Source organism: Galeopterus variegatus, unplaced genomic scaffold, assembly GCF_000696425.1.
Source record: "Galeopterus variegatus unplaced genomic scaffold, G_variegatus-3.0.2 Scaffold120, whole genome shotgun sequence".
NCBI lineage: Eukaryota > Metazoa > Chordata > Mammalia > Dermoptera > Cynocephalidae > Galeopterus > Galeopterus variegatus.
In genome coordinates this window covers 443964-461625 of record NW_007726231.1, presented here as the reverse complement: position 1 = coordinate 461625, position 17662 = coordinate 443964, and the positions used below count along the sequence as shown (strand labels likewise).

The 17662-nt window shown below is 36.8% G+C and overlaps 1 protein-coding gene across 10 annotated transcripts in view; it reads left to right on the top strand.

Moving 5' to 3' along the window:
- Nucleotides 1-17662, top strand: part of CADPS2 (Ca++-dependent secretion activator 2) — a 506787-nt gene that overhangs the window by 192820 nt on the left and 296305 nt on the right. For all 10 annotated transcript variants that reach the window (XM_008587894.1, XM_008587876.1, XM_008587886.1 and 7 more), the window contains 2 exons: nt 9314-9394; nt 16816-17052. In XM_008587894.1, the coding sequence (XP_008586116.1) occupies nt 9314-9394; nt 16816-17052 (318 nt within the window). The remainder of the gene's footprint in view (nt 1-9313; nt 9395-16815; nt 17053-17662) is intronic.

The following is a 17662-nucleotide window of genomic DNA, read 5'->3' as shown; positions in this document are numbered from 1 at the left end:
TCCGAACCCTCGGCGGGAGCACCACCGCACTTCCCAAGCGGCGCACTATAGCAGTGTGCCACCGGGCCGGCCCTACTTTTTCATTTTTTAGGACCCAAGTGAAATTCCATCTCTTCCACAAAGCCTTCCCTACTCCAGCCTCCACTCATTTTTGTTAAATATTGGGGGAGAAAAAAACATCTGTGAGGAATTTATAGTTCCCCATCACAACCCAAAAGCCTGTCATATTCTACTTTGTAATATAGATATTTGTATATGCCTCTTTTACTGCATTTTAACAACTTGAGCATAGAATAAATACTAAATTAATTTTTGTACCGTTAATTGTGTAGTTATATTTAATGTGTTTTCTATTGTGGGCCCTCATATATATATGGGAATGATGGAAAGAGTGAAAGATGAGTTGTGAGGCGTGGTTAAGGAGTGTGAGGTGGGTCAGTTGAACCCTGGAGTGAAACTACAGGATTCAGGCCTTGGTTCTACCACTTATTAACTGTGCGACTGTGAGAAAGTTGCTTAAACCAATCCGTGCTTCAGATTTTTCATCACTAAAATGGGGCAATGATAAGACCTATTCCATAGAGTTACTCTGAGGTTTAAATGAGATAATGTTTATAAGCATTTAGGACAGTTCCTCATATATAATTAAGTGCTGTATAAATTTAGCTCTTAGTCATGATGAAGCTAGAGTTCTAATCTTCTCTCGAAAGTTTCTCAGAAAGTGGTAATATCTGTGTTATTTTTTGAGTTATAAATTCAGGTCCAGCATTATTTCATTATCAATGTGTGTGTAGGTTCAACTATTTTACTGAGGCCGGCCCGGTGGCGCACTGCTATAGTGCGCCGCTTGCGAGCGTGGTGGCGCTCCCGCCGAGGGTTCGGATCCCACATACAGACTGGTTCCCGCTCACTGGCTGAGCGAGGCGCGGGAGCAACACCGAGGGTTGCGATCCCATTGCCGGTCCCGGTCCGGTACGGGGGCGACACTGAGGGTTGCGATCCGTTGCCAGACACGGAAAAAGACAAAAAGGAAAAAAAAAAAAAAAAAAACTATTTTACTGAGATAAGTATAGTTAGTAAATAGAGTATTTCCTCCTTATCCGCGATTTTGCTTTCCATGGTTTCAGTTTCCTGTGGCCAACAGCAATCCAAAAATAATTAATGGAAAATTCCAGAAATAAAAAATTTATAAGTTTTAAATTGCAGGCTGTCTGAGTAGCATGATGACCTCTCACGCTGTCCTGCCTGGGACATGAATCATCCCTTTCTTAGCATATCCATACTGTGTGTGCTACCTGCCTGTTAGTCACCTGGTAGTTGCATATCAGATTGACTGTCACGGTGTCTCAGTGCTTGTGTTCAAGTAACCCTTGTTTTATTCAGTTTTTCTATTTTATTATTAGTTACTGCTGTTAATCTCTTACTGTGCCTAATTTATAAATTAAGCTTTATCACAGATATATATGTAAAGGAAAAAAACAATATATATGGGGTTCAGTACTATCTGAGGATTCAGGCATCCACTAGCCATCTTGAAATGTATGTCCTGCCAATAAGAAGGGACTGCTGTAATTGCTTGAAAATATTAGTATATAACTTTTGTTCAGAAGATGAAAAGTTAATACCCAATGAAATACTAAAGAAAATTTCATGATATGCAAAAATTCGCGAAGTTATATCTACCAGTGTAAGAATATGTATATATATATATATATATATATACGCACAAATATACATATACCTAGAGAATATGTTTGCATATTCTCTAGATACAGAAGTCCCATGGTTTTTATGTTTGAGGTTAAATTTCTTATGTTCTTGCCTTTGAACATTTTGATTTATTATTTAATATAGTTTAGTTCAGTTCACATAGGGTAATTTTATGCCTAATTAACTCATTCATCTTTTCCCTGTGTTAAGTATTCAAAGGAAAGTGTGGTTTGGGAAATGCATTTTTAAGACTTTTAGAACTTTTCTGCAAGAATCCACGGGAGAACTGCTATTTCTAAGTCAAAATTTTTATGCATAATTTAGAAGGTAGATATAAAAGTTCTTTAAAATATTTGAATCTAGCAGGCAGAATGTAATCTGATTCTTCCATACACAATGTCATACAGGAAATGTGTTGCTCCTAAGAGTGGGAATAACTTCATTTCCTTATGTCCTTTTAGGTGTGTGAAATTACAAAAAGAACATTGGTTAGCTTGTAGTTGTTAGCTAATTCTCAATGAGCAAAAAAGAGTATGAAGAGTTTTTTTTATTATTTTGTGTTTTGGAGGAGTTGCCTCAGGAAGATGTGTCAACATAGAGGAGTTGTTATGGTCTGAAAACCTTTCAAATACAGGTGGAATTATCCTTTGTATTTGCACTAAAACTGAGACTCGTTGTTTGAACTCCACCATTGGAGTTGGGTTTGTTTTACTCCTATTGGTAGGGTAAGGTGAGGTTAAAAAAAAAAAAAAAAAAAAAAAAAGGCATGCATTGCAGTTTGAGGTAGAGGTTGTAAGAACCTCAGAAGTTCATCAATAATAAGACAACTATTAAAGATATGTTCTCAGATCATATCCGCTTTATTGCTGAATAATTGGCTTAGATAGTCTGCTCGGTAGATTTGGCGGTTGATCTGGACAATGAAGGTGAGGAAGAAGAGCATCCCAGGCAGGAGAAACACAAGGAAAATATGTGACTCAGAAAATGTAACATGTTCGCCAGCAATGAATAAATCTGTTTATGCAGATGATGCAATTATCCATAAGGTTAGAAAGGCAAATTGGTACAAAACACGGGAGGACCGGAATGCTAGGTCAGGTGGTGGGCATCCTTTTCTCTTATTCATAGTCATTTATTCTCATTCATTTGCTCCTTCCTTCCTTCTCTCTTCCCCTGTGGTCTTATCTTCCTCCCATCCTTCCCCGCTTTGAGATTTTAGCCTGATCGAGGGTAGTGGGAATCATGTAGAAATAGGGAACCATGTTGAGGAGTGGTTAGTAAAAAAGATCAATATAGTTATAATTTGAAGTCATTGTGAGATGTCTGGAAGGAAATGCCTTGCCTTAAGTTGGACTGCAGAGCTAGAACTCAGGAGAAAGGCCAGAGCCATGTGCTGACTTATAACATTGCACTGAGAGATGACTGCAGACACTCGGAAGTCCAGGGCAGCTGAAGACCAAGCATGTTTGTTTGTGGACTGAGAGGTTGGGGTGGGGGGTGGAGGCAAAGAAAACAGCAGGAACAGAATTAGTTGTGTAGAACTACACTTTATGATAAATAGTTTTTGATTCAAGTGATGATAGAGAGTTAACAAACAGTGATGTGGTATATTAATTTGCTAAATCTCTTTTTTGACCTGTAAGCGGATCGCAACCCTTGGCATGGTGTGGTCCACACCATGCTCAGCCAGTGAGCGCACAGGCCTTCCCTATATAGTATCCAAACCCGCCGCCTTGGTGCTACCAGTGCCACACTCTCCCAAGTGAGCCACAGGGCCAGCCTTAATTTGCTAAATCTTAATAAAGCTTTCAATCAATGCTTTGAGGACATGTTGCAAAATCCGTGCGTGTTTGGCACTGTCAAGTAAATCAAACACTGGGCTGCTAGAAAAGTATATGATAAACAATATGCTGGGTAGAGTATTCTTTTGGAATCAGTATTAGGTTTGTAAAAATTATTTCTTGTGATGTATTATCTATAAATAATCAGATTTATAGATGATATAAATACAGTGGACCAGCTATGAATTAGTCTCAGGTAGAAAAAACAAATTTACATAACAGTGTGAACCCTCATTTACTTGTATTTTTCATACTAAAGGATAAAGATAAATATTACAATAACAGAATACAATTTATATGAAAAGAGTATACCATAATTGGAGTGGGGACTTAGAGAAAAAACTAATTGACTTTTTTCAGTGGGAGAAAGGGGGACACAATTAACTGGGGTTAGCATATACACAGGCATCATTATGGTGAAACACAGCTGTTAATCTCTTTTTTTTAGTGATCTACAATATTAATATAAGAGGATTTATCCTGGTACTACAAAATAGATTAATCAGAGAGGACAATGATGCTAAACAGTGGGGTAGAAAGCATTTTTTAAAAGATCCTTTTTTCTTTAAGATGTGAGCAAATGTAATGAATTCGTGTGTTTGATGTTTGTATTTTTTAAGGCATTAAAAGAGTAGTAGCACAAGTCATAAAAAGGAGCTGTTGGGTGAAACTTAGTAAAGTTATTTTTATACTGTATTTAACACTTTCTTACTGTAAGATAGCTGGCCAGCAGCACAGGCTTCCACTCTTTCCTAGGACTTCTGCAAAGGAGTTTTGCTTATTTCCAGGACGTTCCCTTTTCCCAGAACTGCTTCCATGAAAGGAGAGGGATTGGCAAGGAGAGTCTAGGGTTTGAGATTTGTAAATCAAGACAAATAAAATGCTACATTAGATTGGCATTTTGTCTAATCCGTTTTTAATATTTTCATGTTTGCAAATTCATCCCAACACCACCAACCAAGAAAAACATTCTTTTCTCACTGAATTCTCACAATACTTGGTCAGTAGCTTCCTTGTGGCAGTTGTATCCTGTTTGACATACTATTTTCACTGTTTTTAAAATAAAGTATGAACTCCTGGAGGGCCACAGGTTTTGTAGCTACTGCAGTGCCTGCAGCAGAGCTTGCTGTACAATAAGTGTTGAAAAATAGTAACAGAGTTAATAAAGTGATCATGGATCATTCATGTCAGCATTGTTAACAGCCTATGTCTTGGTGCTCCTTTACAAAGAATTTAACAAATCTCTGTAAGCATAAGGTTGATGATGTGGTTGATTTTTATGGTTTATATTCCAAAAGCCGTACAGCCTCTCCTAGAATGAGGAGTCGAGGCTTCCATACAAAAGATTCTCCCAGAGTTGTGGTTCTTTATCTCTTTGAAATTAACCACCCTTTTGAGAATCTTGAGTAAGCAATGAAATTCAGTTTTTCAAGGGAAAAAATGCATATCTCTGCAAAATTTTGCTCACAACTTGAGCAGGTTCACAGTTTCTTAAAGGTCTGAGTTAAGAATTCCCTAGCCTACAGAATGTTGAATGAGGAAACGGCAATCCCTGCGTAATGAACATAAAGAAAATAAAGGTATATTTTCCATATAATATTTGTAAAGCCAGTGAAGTATTTTGATAATTAAAGTGGTAATATGCTCTGTGTAATAGAAACTAGGTATTGCAAAGAATAAAGATATGTTTTGGTGTCTGTTATGGTCAGGGTTGAGTGACCTTCTTTAAAAGACCAGTAAAATATTCTGTGCCAGGCTGTGAAGTAATCTACTGTCACATAAAATGTTGAAATCAGGAATTAAAAGTAAAATAAAATGTGGTTAAAACATGAAGTTTTCCTGGTGGAGTGAGAACTCACCTCTGACTCCTACTGTGGTTCCCAGAGTCCACACATCCTCATTTTATTTATTTTGCAGCCGAAATCCAGCACTAGGAACTGGTGTGTCAATAGCATTTTAAGTCTAATGCCCCTCTTCTATAATCCATTCAGGCTTTTCTTTATTATTTTTCTTCACCATCCCCCTCTTTATTATTTTTTTTGAGCATGTATGCAAAACCACTTATTTAAGTTCTATAGAGGGTTCAGAAAAGAAAATTATTTTTACTATAACAGTATCTGCAGCTGGCAAAATGATATGTCCCTGAAGTGACTAGAGAAACACTCCACACACACACACACACACACACACACACACACACACACACACACACACACACACACGTAGAAAGCGATCTTGCCAAGGACTCACAGTACCTGAATTGTGGCCTGCTTAAGCCTCACCTGTGTGGTTCTAGGTTTACTGTACATGACTCTAGGTGGATTGGATATAGACTGTGATGGAAAGACAGAAGTCAAAGATGACACCTAGGTCTGGGGATTGAGTAACTGGGTAGAAAGGGGTACCATTTATGACATGACATTTACGCATGAGTGATCGGTGTAGGGAGCAAAAGAATCATGATTTTATTCTGGGCTCAATGTGCTTTTTCTTATGCAAGTTGAAATGGCAAGTAGGCCGTTTGAAACTCCTGCAAGAGGTTGAAGCTGTACACATCCACTTAGAAGTTATCAGTGAGTAGATGCTGTTTATAGCCATGGGCTTTGAGCAGAGCACCCAGGCGGTGAATGTTCAAGATTGAAAGGAGTTTGGAAGCCCCATACCTGAAGCTTTCCAATATTTACTGTTGTTAACTGTTCATGGGAACACATTTCCTTGTTAACTGTTCATGGGAACACATCTCCAGTTCATAATGGAAAATAAGGAAAATCTCCTATTTTGCCTTTGTAGAATTTATTTTTAAACATTGTGTAAAATTAGGCACATCATTATTAAGACTAAACAAGTGGGGATTGTCTGGAGATAGTTACCTGTGGTTATAAAAAGGTACCATGAGGGAACATTGTGGTATAGAACTGTTAAGTGTCTTGACTAAGGTGATGGATACACAAACCTATATAGGTAATCCCTTGTATAGAACTTAGTACACACACACACACAAATGAGTATACATAAGACTGCAGAAATCTGAGTGAGATGGGTGGTTATCAATGTCAGTGTCTTGGTTGTGGTATGAAACTATAGATTTGTAAGATAGTACCATTGGGAAAAACTGGGAAGTGTATACGATGGACATCTCTCTAATTCTTACAACTGCACATGAGCCTACAGTTATCTCAATTGAAAAAGTCTACCTTTGAGAAAATGTTCATGAAAATTAAATAATACAAACTTTCAGTTAAGTAAATTACATTTTAAAAAGGAATAAATACTCAAAACTTGAAAGAAAACAAAATAAGATGTTAAATTAATGTTTTTACACGTTAAAAAAATAACCAAAAGATTTATTCTCTTCAATTCTGTCTAGCATTACATAAAACAAAAATACACAATTAAATTTTTATTCGTTGTCTGTATTAAATTAGCTTTCCCTTTTTTTTCTGAAACATGTTTGGAAGTATGCTCTTTTAGTTTCACAAAATGACACCAGTAAGTCATTAAAGTTAGTACCTTTTTGATCTCTGAAAATGTAGGTTTATGAAGGGAAGAATATTAAAAGACAGTTTAGTACAGCAATGCTGTACTTTTCTTTGCCTACATTTTTTCAGACAAATGCAGTTAAGGCATTAATATTTTAAAAAGTAGTAGAAAACTATCTCTTATAAAGAAAACACTGACAAAACCCAGACATGACTCAAACAGTTCCATTTAAAATTAAGTAAGAACTGTTAATCTGAAGACATAAATATTTAAAGATGTTAAATAAGGGTTTTTGGTGAAGTTTGAAGAAGTGCTATGGCCTTTTGTTTGGGGATTTAAAATACTATTTTTTTTTTGATGGAGCTGGGAGAGGAATTATAACCCCTTTAAATGAAGTAATTTTTTTATTCTGTGGAAAAAATAAATACTTGTCAGCATTTAAGCAAAGATCAGAAGATATTTCTATTACATTTATTTGAGGTATTATTGTAGTTACAGTATTCTTATACAGCATTTTTGTTTTTAGGAGCTTGTAATGAGAGATTTCAGTTTCTGCAACAGGTACTTATATTCTTTTCCTTCATAATTATAGTAGTTTTTAAACCACTTTGGTTTTAGACACAGTGAAGAGAAACAAGTTTCTGTTTGATTTTGAATCATATTAATTAAAATAAAAGTACATTAATTTTTGAGATGGGATCAAAATTCCTTTACAACAAGGATTTATTTTAAGAAAATCTTGTCTATTTTTTAAACTTGTTTCAAAATGAATTTGATTTTTTTTATCCACTTGGGAACATTTTTTATAAAGGTAATCCCAGGCCTTTTTTTTTCTTTATATATAGAAGAAAAAACCCCCCCGAAAACAGCAGGCCTTTTTGTGTCCTTCTGACCTGTTGTTTCTGCTGGAGACAGAGAGATCTTTTCTTCCCAAAGCTTAGATCTGAGACTATACCTTCCCTAAAGCCTCCCACTGAAGTCTCATTGAGGTAAGAACTAAAGCTCCCTAATGTCTGCTGTTTGTGAAGAGTACCTTTTTTTTTGTCTTTTTTGTGACCGGCTGCACCGTGCTCAGCCAGTGAGCGCACCGGCCATCCCTATATAGGCTCCAAACCCACCGCGGGAGAGCTGTTGCACACCCAGCACCGCACTCTCCCGAGTGCGCCACGGGGCGGGCCCTGAAGAGTAGCTTTTGAAGTAGCTCTGCCTCTCTCTCCAGCCCCTTCTCTCACTGCCTCTTAACAATGGGAGTGGGAAAGGGGAAGGTATCAAAGTCAAGAGAAATTTAACACACCCTCAATTTAACACTTTTTAATAACAAACTAATAAAGGAAGATCGAATTAATAATTTGGGAAAAAGAAATCATGAGGAAAATTAAAGGAAATTATAGAAAAGTTAAGGTTTATTTTATTGGAGAAGTGAAAATAATTTTCTACATAAATGGGGAGTTCTTATGCTTTGCTTGCTTTCATTCAAATTTAGAACAAACGAATAGAATTCTAATGTGCTGCCAATCTCTACAGGTGTGGAAGGATTTCTTGGTTTTATGAGTCTGTTGTTACTAGAATGAGGAGTATATGAAGTATATGGTAGGAAGTTATATCAACCAAAGAGTACTTTTATAGTTTAGCACTAATCCAAACTTATTAAAATGAAGGGAATATTTTCTAAAAGTACAAAGAGAGAAGTGAAACATTACTGAGTATCTCATCGTTCAGAAATGCATAATAGGAATTTAAAAGAACACAAAAAAGAGAATCATTCATCTGGAACTGTTTAGGACTGACCTTCATGAAGAGAAAAGGATGGACTGAATGAACTTAATGGCAATTTAATATAATCTCAAGGAAACAAGGATTTCTTGGTTCAGAGTTTTGTGGACAAGTTGGGCACAAGAATTAGATTTTTTGGTAAACCAACCTATAAGCTACTGGACCCAATCTAATAAAACAGACTTCTGTAATCTCTTCTCAATAGGTAGCTGAGAGAATTTATTAAACATTTTTGAGGGCCGGGCCGGTGGCGCACTGGATAGTGCGCCGCTTGGAAAGCGCGGCAGCGCTCCCGCCCGAGGGTTCGGATCCCACGTACAGACCGGTTCCCGCTCACTGGCTGAGCGAGGTGCGGGAGCAACACCAAGGGTTGCGATCCCGTTGCCGGACACGGAAAAAGACAAAAGACAAAAAAAAAAAACATTTTTGAGTCATTTAATCTTTGCTTTACTCAATAGGTCGCTTGCATTAACTTATCATATACGTGTAATTTCTGTTTTATTTTTAAGCTGGATAATGCAGATGAACAAGCAGCCCAGATCAGAAGGGAACTTGATGGTCGGCTGCAATTGGCAGAGAAAATGGCAAAGGTAAATTATTAACTTTGGCATGCTCTTCCACATTTCCTTCTTTGCCTACATTTCTGTGAGCTGAGTGTTTTGTACAAAGAAAACCAGCATGATTTTATCATTTTCTCTTCTACATGTATACCTCTTAATCTCAAATATCTGAGTGCACATTATTTAAATGGAGCATATTATCCATTTTATGAATCCATTCTTAACATGTGAAATGTTTAAGTTCATTAATAAGTTTTGTTAAAAGATTTTTCCAAAAACAATGCCAGAATTTCTTTACCTGCAGATCTTGAAGAATTTTAATGTTGCACTAAGCAGAATATAATCAGGGAGAAAAATCTCCCTGTGGAATCATATAATATATTCAAAGTATGTAGCATGGTGCCTGGTACATAGTGATGCCAACTAATATTTGATTGAATTATTAAATGCGTGAAAAATATAATTTGAAATATCTAGTGCAGAGTCGACAGGTAAAGCATGTCCCGTGTAATATTGTAGTTATTTTATTTGTGCAGTCACTATTTCTGGAAACAGAGATACATTGCAAACAAAGCCCATGAAGGTTTTTTTTTTTTTGAATACTTAAGATTTTTGGAGAGAATGGAACTTAATTGTCTAAATCATTCTTTAGTGAATTGATGGATTAATTGACTTAATTGGTATAAAAATTTTAGTCCTTCCCGATAGAATTGTGTTTACAGTGCTGTTGACTGCTCTGAGCATAAGATTCTCTCCCTTTCCCTTTGCTAAGCAAAAACTTTGAATATTGGGTGTATAGACTGTCTGTCTCTCTCTGTCTCTCATAAAACATGTACACATCTTTAGTTTACAGCTCAGTGAATGTACGAGTATATATACCCTGTGTTAACCACCTCCCAAATCAAGATAGCAAACCTTACCAGTACTCGAGAAGATATATCCCAGACTCATTTTAACACTTAAATTTTTGTGCTTCTGGAAAGAAAATATATATTTCTGAATATATGATATCTTCAAGAATGCCAATACTATGTTTATCTAAATGCCTATTAAATAAAACAGTAGAAAAAAAATAGAGAAAAGTTTAGAGAAGTTGGGTAATAGGGATGTATTAGTCCATTTCTGTTGCTTATAACAGAAATACCTGAAACTGGGTAATTTGTAAAGAAACAGTATTTATTGCTTACAGTTTAGGAGGCTGGGAAGATCATAGTCCAGGGAACACATCTGGTGAGGGCCTTCTTTGGTAGTGACTTCAGTGATTCAGGCAGAAGCAAGAGATCCTCACTGGATCTTCTTTTAAAGCCATTAGAACCACACCCATGATCACCATTAAACCATCAATGGGTTAATCCATTTACTAGGACATGGTCCTTACAATCTAATCACCTCTTCAAGGCTCCACTTCTCAATGACTATAATAGGATTTCCCATGCTCTTAACACTGTCGCAGTGGAAATCAAACTTTGATAAGTTTGCGGGGACATCCAGTCCACAGTAAGGGATGACAGAAAGTTGTGACAACCAAGCCAGAGGTATATGAGGAAGAATATCCAGGTAAATGAAGGTAAAGGATGCTATGAATTAGGGGCTACTATAGGGTTACTCACATGCAGGGCAATGGTTGAAAGGACAACATACCTTATTGCTGTCCTCTGGATCTCTAAAGGGGCATTGAATCATTCTAGAGATTGAAATGTGGAAATCATTGGATAGACAACAAGTGGCTTGAGCCTATTGGAAGCTTTAAAGAGAAATATACTTTACCAGAAAGCGTAGCCTGTATTGAACCTGACTGGAAGGACATTTTCTTTTCTTAAAGACCTAAAACTAAGGGAGGATCCAGAGAGATGTACCAGATGGTGTGGGGCAGGACGCTAGACCTGTGCTCAGCATTTGGAACTTGCCTACTTGTCTATAGATTGTACCTGAGGCTGTACACATAGTTGTAAATTAACCTTGCTCCTGCAAAGGCCTGGCTGAATATGCAATGCTTTGGAATAAAGTTTATGTAATTTTCTGGAGAGGTACAGGACAGGAAGGAAAGCCTCAGCTGTGTTCTCAAGTTCACATCTGAGGAGAATGTATGTTAATAACCCCTGGGTCTGGGTCAGAAGAAAGGGTTAGTGCTGAACGCACAAAGACTTCTCCTGGAGGGGACCCTACTAGCTTCATCAGAAATGTGGATAAAGTGGAAGAAGTGTGGAGAAAAGTGAAGCTGATGGGTTTGGGGGAGGGAGAAAGAGAAAACAAACTCCCCAAAAAGGATACCTTTCAGTGAAAATATTGATATAGCAGGTTGAGCAGGCTTAATTGCTTTCCACTTCAATTTCACCAGATTGAAGCCATCTTAATAAAATATTTATAGGGCTAATTACAATGTACTGACCTCGTTGCATTATATTCCTAGAGTAATCTTTGAAGCCACAAGGGCAGATGATATCATGAATTTAATTTTATAGATAAGGAGACCAAGGCTTAGGGAAGTTTGCTAACATCATGATTCTTTAACAAGCACATGGCTGTGTCGGGCCTCCCACCCTGGCATTTGACTCCAGAGCCTGGGCTTGCTCTCTCCCACCCCGCTGCCTCTTCAGTCTGATATCCTGAAGTGTGGTTTGTTAAAAGTTAATAGTTGGCAATAAAGAACACAATATAATAACAATAAAACCACAGGGCAGAAATGTCTTTCAAGAGAAGGAAATGTTGGCTTTCATCTTTTAACCAAGGGATAATTAGGAAGTAGTGGTAAAAATGTGGACAGGGTAGAAAGACCTGTGGTCAGAGCCATGATTTCCATTTCTTAGATTTTTAACAGTGGGCAAGTTGTTTTACCTTTTTGAGCCTCAATTTTCCTATCTGTAAATTCATGGAACAAATATTTACTGAACACCTACTAATATGGCCAGGCACTGTCTTAAGCACTTGGAATACATCTAGACAAATGTAACTGTCTTGGGATAAAACAAGACAGAAGTATTCCTGCCATGCCCTGGTGGAGCATACAATTTATTTGGAAGAGCCCGGCAACAGGCAATAAATGTGCCACGTAACTGAGTTGTGGAAGGAGATTATTGCTACTAAGAAAATAGATCAGAGAAAGTGAGATCAGGAATACAGGATGGGTAGGGTTGTGATTATAGCTTTTAGCAAAGTGGTCAGGGTAGGTCAGTTCTTGGCAATACTATCCAGTTTCTCAAGCCAAAAAACTTGGAATCACCTTTTACTTTCTTCTTTCTGATACCTCATGCAAAACTTATCAGGCAATCATTTGCATCTACATTGACAGTGTTTCCAGAATCTGACAGCTACCATCCTCTCCTTTCTGCTCTGGTCCGGTCATCATTGCCTTTCCCCTGGATACTTTTTCTGTTCTTTTAGCTAGTCTTCTGGCTTTTACCCCTGCCCCCACGAACACAGCAGTCAGTGATCATCTGCACATGACCTTGTGATGGTTCTCAAGTCGCTAAGAGTGAAATAACAAGTTCAGACAGTGGCCTGCAAAGTTCTGTGTGATCTGCTCTTTGTCACCCCTCTGACCTCGCTGTCCACTAAGCTCTCACCTTGCTGAATCCACTTCAGCTACGGAAGCCTCCTTGCTCTTCCTGCCACAGTGTCTTTGCCCTGACTCCTCCTCTTGCCTGCAGCAATCTTCCACTGACGTTCGCATGGCTTGTTCTCCATTTCAGTCATGATCTCCAGAGAAACAGAACCAGTAGGACATGAGATAGATATATAGATACAACGAATAGGTAGATATAATATTATGAAATAGATATTTTATATATAATATATATATGTATGTATGCATGTGTGTGTGTGTGTGTGTGTGTGTGTGTGTATATATATATATATATACACTCTACATATATACAGAGAGAGAGAGAGTGACTAACTGATTGATTTCAAGAAATTGGCTAATGAGCTTGTGGGAATTGTCAAGTCCAAAATCCACAGGGCAAGCTGGCAGACTGGAAATTCAGGTAAGTGTTGGTATTGCAGTCTTGAGTCCAAAATCTGCAGGGCAGGCCAGCAGTCAGGAAGCTCAGGCTGGGCTTCTGTATTGCAATGTTGAGTCAGAATTGCTGCTTCTTCGGGAAATTTGGCTTTGCTTGTAAGCCCTTCAGCTGATTGAATGAGGCCCACCCACATATCGGACGGCAATCTGATTTACTGAGTCTACTGATTGTAAATGTTAATCACGTCTAAAAAAATATCTTCCCAGCAACATTGATTGGAGTTTGACCAAACAACCAGGCATCATAACCTAGCCAAACTGACACACAGAATTGTCATACTCCCTCATGTACTTTAATGCTCAAAGGTCATCATCTCCCCATTAAGATCTTCTCTGGCCATTCTCTTTCAAGTCTCAGCCCCTTTCTACCACTCACTCCGTGTCACTATTCAGACTTTTTCTCCATAGCACTTACCACTTTCTACCATATGAAACGATTTTTTTATTTATTATATCAATCTCTTTACAGTAAAATATAGGCTCCATGATAGCACAGGGTGTTTGTCCTTTAACTTCATGGTTATATCCCAGGGGCCTTGAGCAGAGCATATAGCAGTCAGTGAATGTCTTTCCATGACTGAATCTTCACATGTTGGCATATTGTCATGAGACAGCGCAGGCCCTACAGAATTCCTGAATTATTTCTAGGACTCCCTCCTTTCCCTTCCACTCAAGGGCCTGCTCGAATTCAAAGCGAGAGAGGTTATGAATATTTGAAGAATAACTGTGAATCTGCTCCAATTTATAACAAAAAATTGAAACACCTTAGTATGTTAGTTGTGATTGGGACCAGTGTTACAATAGTAAGTAGTTTACTGGATGCCACGATCCTGAAATTGTTGTTTTCATGTATATTATGTATTAGGATTGCCAGTGAGCTATGCTGATCAGAAGACTAAATTAGAACATGTAAACTATTAGTATATGCTTTATAAGAGTTACTCACAGTTAAACAGCTAGAAAAAACCTGATTCAATTCTAATTTAAAAGATCAGATTTAACATGTATACTTGTACAATTGGTTGTTTCCAAGTAAAAGGCCACACAAGTAGGTTAAGTAAATTGATGATATACTATCAATAAACCTGAAAGCTTTAAAACAGAGTTGTGAGATTTCTTCAAGTAAAAAAATTTATTCTGTCTAGTATGGTTTTATTCCCTGAAAAGTCTGAAAATATTGATAAAACAGTTTTGGTTATGCCTGCCATTCCCCTCTTTGGCAGATGATAGTGAATGAAGTGTTTTTAACTAAATCTAAATAGAAGTAGGTTATTTTTTTTTTAAGTGCTAATGCTAGGTTTTCTATAAAGTAACACCTTGGAAGTTTTAAAATAAAATGGTGCATCAGAATTTTCAACACATGATATATTTTCCTTTTGCTTTTTTAAAAGGCAGAATTATGGCTTTTGTACAAATAAAAAATGAACACATTAACTATTTCATTCAATGCGTAATTAATGAACAAACCAGTTAGATGTTGAAACCAGTCCAAACAGCATTTGAAAAACTAGGTGTTTGGGGGCATTGTTAAGATGAGATTCATGGTTGGATCCTAAAATGGTTAATTTCCAACACAGATTTACACTATAACCACTAAATTATTTTACTCACCATTATGTGTATCTTTTCTAAACAAAATTCTGAAAGGTAACATGCAACTTTACTGTCTGGAGCCTTTACTCAATGTGAACAGTAAGCTGAAATAAGTGCATTTCTGTACATGATCATTGTATTACCTTCACCCCATATGGCATTGAAAGGACCTGCCCTGTCAATTTTTTGCCTTATTTCTGGGTTTTGGATGTTTTCTGACAGCTTTTAAAGTGAGTCCAAAAATGTAAAAGTATATTTTTATGGCTTATTTTCCTCCCCCGCCCCTTTGCTTATGTTGGGAAAAAAAAATCATTACAAACAATATTTTTTCGCCCAAAGGAATCCAAGGATAGTTATGTATTTTTCCTAAGGATGCAAATTTACTATTTTGGAATGTTGCTTCAAACTATATAAAAGTGTTAAAAAAGGATACTTAAGAATCTTCTTTGGGAAAGTTAATTTTTAATGTGGATGTTTAATCTCTCTGTCACAATAAATATGCAATTTTAATGTTGATTATATGTGAATTATTTTTAAAAGAAGTATGTGAAGTTTATTGGGAGGAGGGAGAAAAACTGCTGGCCTGAGACTCTGGGACTCATTGGTGAAGGGTGCCAGCTGTTCCTTCTCATCCCATGAATGAACTGGTACAAGCGAGGCAGAGACTAGGTACAGGTTGACAAGAGCAGTGTGGACGTGTTCCAGTCATACCCGAGATGTGGATTTCTTAGGTTAGGTTTTGAATGATGCCAAAGGAAACAACAGTAACGGTGGTGATTTTCTGGAGCATTAGGCAGGCATTTGAAAGACGGCTGCTTTAAGCTGTCATCTACCTGGCCAGTTATGTATGGTGTGGGTCATGTGATGCCAGGCTTGATGTGGTAAAGCTAAGCATATATACCCTCTGTCTGTAAGAGAGATTGGCAAAGATTAAAGAGCAGCCAAGAGTATGAGGAGGAATGTGCTCTAACTTGCTGTTTGTGAGAATATGAATTTGTACAGTCTTCTCTAAGGACAATTTGGTACTATCTATCTAAATATCAATATTTGGAACGTCCTTTTAACAGAATGAAAGAAACAAAAATAGATTGCAGAGATACAAGAATTGAAAGGCAATGCTCATGTGATTCAGAAAGAAAATAGAACCTTCCAAACTGAGATTGTTACTTTCTTTTTCACTTAACAGCTTTTATCATAAATTGGCCATTTGCTTGAAAACAAATTATTCTAAACCTTTAGTAAAAAACTGGATTTATGGCCATAAGGGATCTGGGCACATTTGTGTGATGTGAAAATTACTAATTTGACCATGTTATTATTCAGTAATATGGGTTTTTTTAATGTGAATGCTTATGTATAAAAAGCATACCCTCCCAACAATGCACATCGGTGCTAAGAAAGAGAGATATTGTTAAAATGTTTGTTTCCTAACTCACAATCAGTATATCCTGAACATGTTCTTATAGCCCAGTTCCCCAAGCATTTCAAAGTTAACAGTGACTAATTAGGGTTCATCTGTACACTAAAATATCTTACGTGCATGTTTTCAGAGTTCACTTTTCCATTAAGCAAATCTTGTCAGAAATAAAGCTAATGTGAAAATATATATAATGTTATTCATTTTGTACCACCATGATCCTCAGTAAGATACATAAGGTATCTTTAAACATAATGAAAACTGCCAGAGCCTGAAGCTTTTACAGCCTGGAGACAAAAGCAGGATAAATATGTTAATTGTGTCATAATTTCTAGACAGTGGGATGTTTGCATCATATAATATTTTGTAATGAAATTAAAATATGACTTGTATTACATTATTATTTTTAAAATTATTTTCAAGGAAAGAAAATTCCCCAAATTTATAACAAAAGAAATGGAGAATATGTACATAGAAGAGTTGCGGTCTTCAGTGAATTTGCTAATGGCCAATTTGGAAAGTCTTCCAGTTTCAAAAGGTGGTCCAGAATTTAAATTACAAAAATTAAAACGTTCACAGAATTCTGCATTTTTGGACATAGGAGATGAGAATGAGATTCAGCTATCAAAGTCTGACGTGGTGTTGTCATTCACTTTGGAGGTAAGTCGCTTTAGCTCATGCTCACCTCTGACGGCATAAATGAATTTCTGCTGACCTTTGTGGTAACTTGTAGAATTTAAAGCAGGGTAATATATTTTGAAGATGCCAAATTATTCTTTGTTGGTCAATCGGGTTGTATATGCAAATGTATGCAAATTTTCCTTTGAACATAACAGCAGTATTAGGATTAAATAATGAAATAATAAAAGTTTTGAGGCAAGTCTTCTTTATGCCAGTTAGGCTAGTGTAATTTCATTGATAACATAAGCATCAAAACGCACTTGGGTGGAAATAAGATTTAAACATCTAATTGAATTCTCTGTAATTTGAAAACTCCTTCGAGGCTTTTGGTTAACCTTGTTTTTAATCTGCTTCACCAAGGGGATTATCTTTCTAGAATCAAATGAAATAAACTGGGTATAATGCACAATATTGGGTACTGTAGATGATAAGGAGAAAATTCTTCCTTTCCAGAACTTACATCTTCATAATAGGCACAGTAAATATTACAAAGAAAAACAAATGTCATGCATTTAAAATTTTATTCCCCAAAACTTCAGTGTTTCATTCTTTTTATACAAATCACTGGAAACCAAAGATACTTGATACT